This window comes from Egretta garzetta, unplaced genomic scaffold, assembly GCF_000687185.1.
Source record: "Egretta garzetta isolate BGI_Z169 unplaced genomic scaffold, ASM68718v1 scaffold215, whole genome shotgun sequence".
Taxonomy (NCBI): Eukaryota; Metazoa; Chordata; class Aves; order Pelecaniformes; family Ardeidae; genus Egretta; species Egretta garzetta.
The window spans coordinates 2,714,956-2,716,793 of record NW_009259719.1 but is presented as its reverse complement, the minus strand read 5'-3'; the positions used below and the strand labels follow the sequence as shown (position 1 = coordinate 2,716,793).

Genomic DNA, 1,838 nt, shown 5'->3' with positions numbered 1-1,838 from the left:
CCCCAGCCACTGGGCAAGGAGGTGGCCCTGAGGGTCTCACAGCTTGTCCTTTCCCATGGGCTGCCTACTTAGAGATGACAGCACGTGCTTTCTGCTGAGTTCGGCTGATTGCTTTCCTTGGGAGTGAGGCACCTAAATACCTTGGCATGCGTTGGCCTTGGAAGCCAACATTGAATGACTCCTATCTAAACCCATCCCAACAGTACTGCAAAGTTCGAAGCTGTACTTCAGATACAAAAATCATAGGACACCAATGACTGAAGGCTCAGTGAAGTCCTGCTTTGATCCAGAAGCTTGTTCTGCAAGAGGTTTAAGTCTTGACTTACTCTGGGCTCTTAATAAGCTGATGTATTTATTATCTCTGCTGAGGGAGCTGCAAGTAGCAGCAGGACTTGCCACGTGCCCAGGGAAGGTGAGGTGTCCCACCTCCTGAGCAGAACTGGATTTTGCATTTGTCAATCCAAATTACAAATGCAAGAGCAAAAACCGTGATGCAAAGCTGGCACGGAGGAGGCAGCAGCGCCTTCCGCCTGGGCGTCTGCAGGACTCTGCAGATGAGAAGTGCTGCATAATTGCCTGTCATTTATCTCCACCTAAGCCCCAGCGATGGCTACTTCTTGCATGAAATCTTGCCCTTTCTGCAAAACTGCTCGCCAACAAGCCTGCAAAGTGCTTTGTGCTCCTGACTAGAAGTATTCAGATCTCATTTTCCCCTGGACGCTGTTTTATCTTTGAAGGCCTCATGTACATTTGCTTTATCTGACAGTCACTGACATCTTTACATACATTTTTTTTTCTCTGAAAGTCATAAACAGGGAACGGTTTGACAGTGAACCCTTTACCTGTCATACGGGCAGCTTGTGCTTCTCTTCACCGTTGTGTCATTTTTGTCGCCAATTAGCCAGATGAATTCAGAGTAAGTCCTCAGCCGGATGTTCTTCCACTGCTTTTGGGGAACATAGCTACATCCAGCATTAAAGTCTCCCATGAAGATGAAGTTCTGGAAGGTAGGAGGGTTTTCAAAAGTAATCATGGGGACAGCTCTTCAAAAGAAGACTGGTGAGGGCATTTAGGGTCAGCAGATGCTCCTGATAGCCCATACAGCTCAAATAGTGAGCTATTGCATGCAATGGGGCTTTTCCTCTCTGCCGGGTGCACCACCAAGGCATGCTGATAAAACAGCAGCTTTATTGGGAGAGCAAGTTTGCCAGCTAAAATGTGGAGAACTCGATGAAGATACATCAGAGAGATACTCAAAATCTGGAGCCTGTTATCAACAGCTTTAAGGTTATCAGGCTGTGAATAGCGAAGAGCGTGCCCGGTGACTCAGTACCAAAGCCGCTGTTAGTAATGCAGATGTGTCAGCTAACCTCGGTTTTCCAGCGCTGTTTTACGTCTAAATACACATCATAGAGCTCATCAATCTCCCGTACTGCTGTCTCCGGTGTGGTGTGCAGGGGGATTATAGCAAACTCTTTGACAGCTTAAAAACAAGGCAAAGAACAGGAAAAAATGTAATGGTTAAACACACACTTAATCACAAAGACACAGAGATTGACTTGAAAGCAAGAAGGTTTTTCTGAAGAAACAGCTTCTGTTCTGGCTGGGGATCAGAGGCGTTTGCTATGTAATTGCACAGTGCTCCCCATCAGCGGCCCGGCTGACGCTGGGCTGCGACGCGGTGAGGTGCTGTGTCAGGGCAAGGCAAGCCCTGCTCCAACACCCATGGCAATCGCTGCTCACGGGGCTGTGCCAGCGGCATGGAGTGCATCCACTGAACCACTGCCCATGGCGGTGGCAGAGGCTTTCTGGGGGCTGCCCGCAGGGGGGGGTGCGGG

The 1,838-nt window shown here is 49.0% G+C and overlaps 1 protein-coding gene across 1 annotated transcript in view; it reads right to left on the bottom strand.

Moving 5' to 3' along the window:
* DNASE1L3 (deoxyribonuclease 1 like 3) overlaps positions 1 to 1,838 on the bottom strand; it is a 6,665-nt gene that overhangs the window by 1,440 nt on the left and 3,387 nt on the right. Inside the window, exons 5-6 of the mRNA XM_035894761.1 lie at positions 1,371 to 1,483; positions 843 to 1,000 (exon numbers count right to left, since the gene is read on the bottom strand). Coding sequence (XP_035750654.1) covers positions 843 to 1,000; positions 1,371 to 1,483 — 271 coding nt within the window. The remainder of the gene's footprint in view (positions 1 to 842; positions 1,001 to 1,370; positions 1,484 to 1,838) is intronic.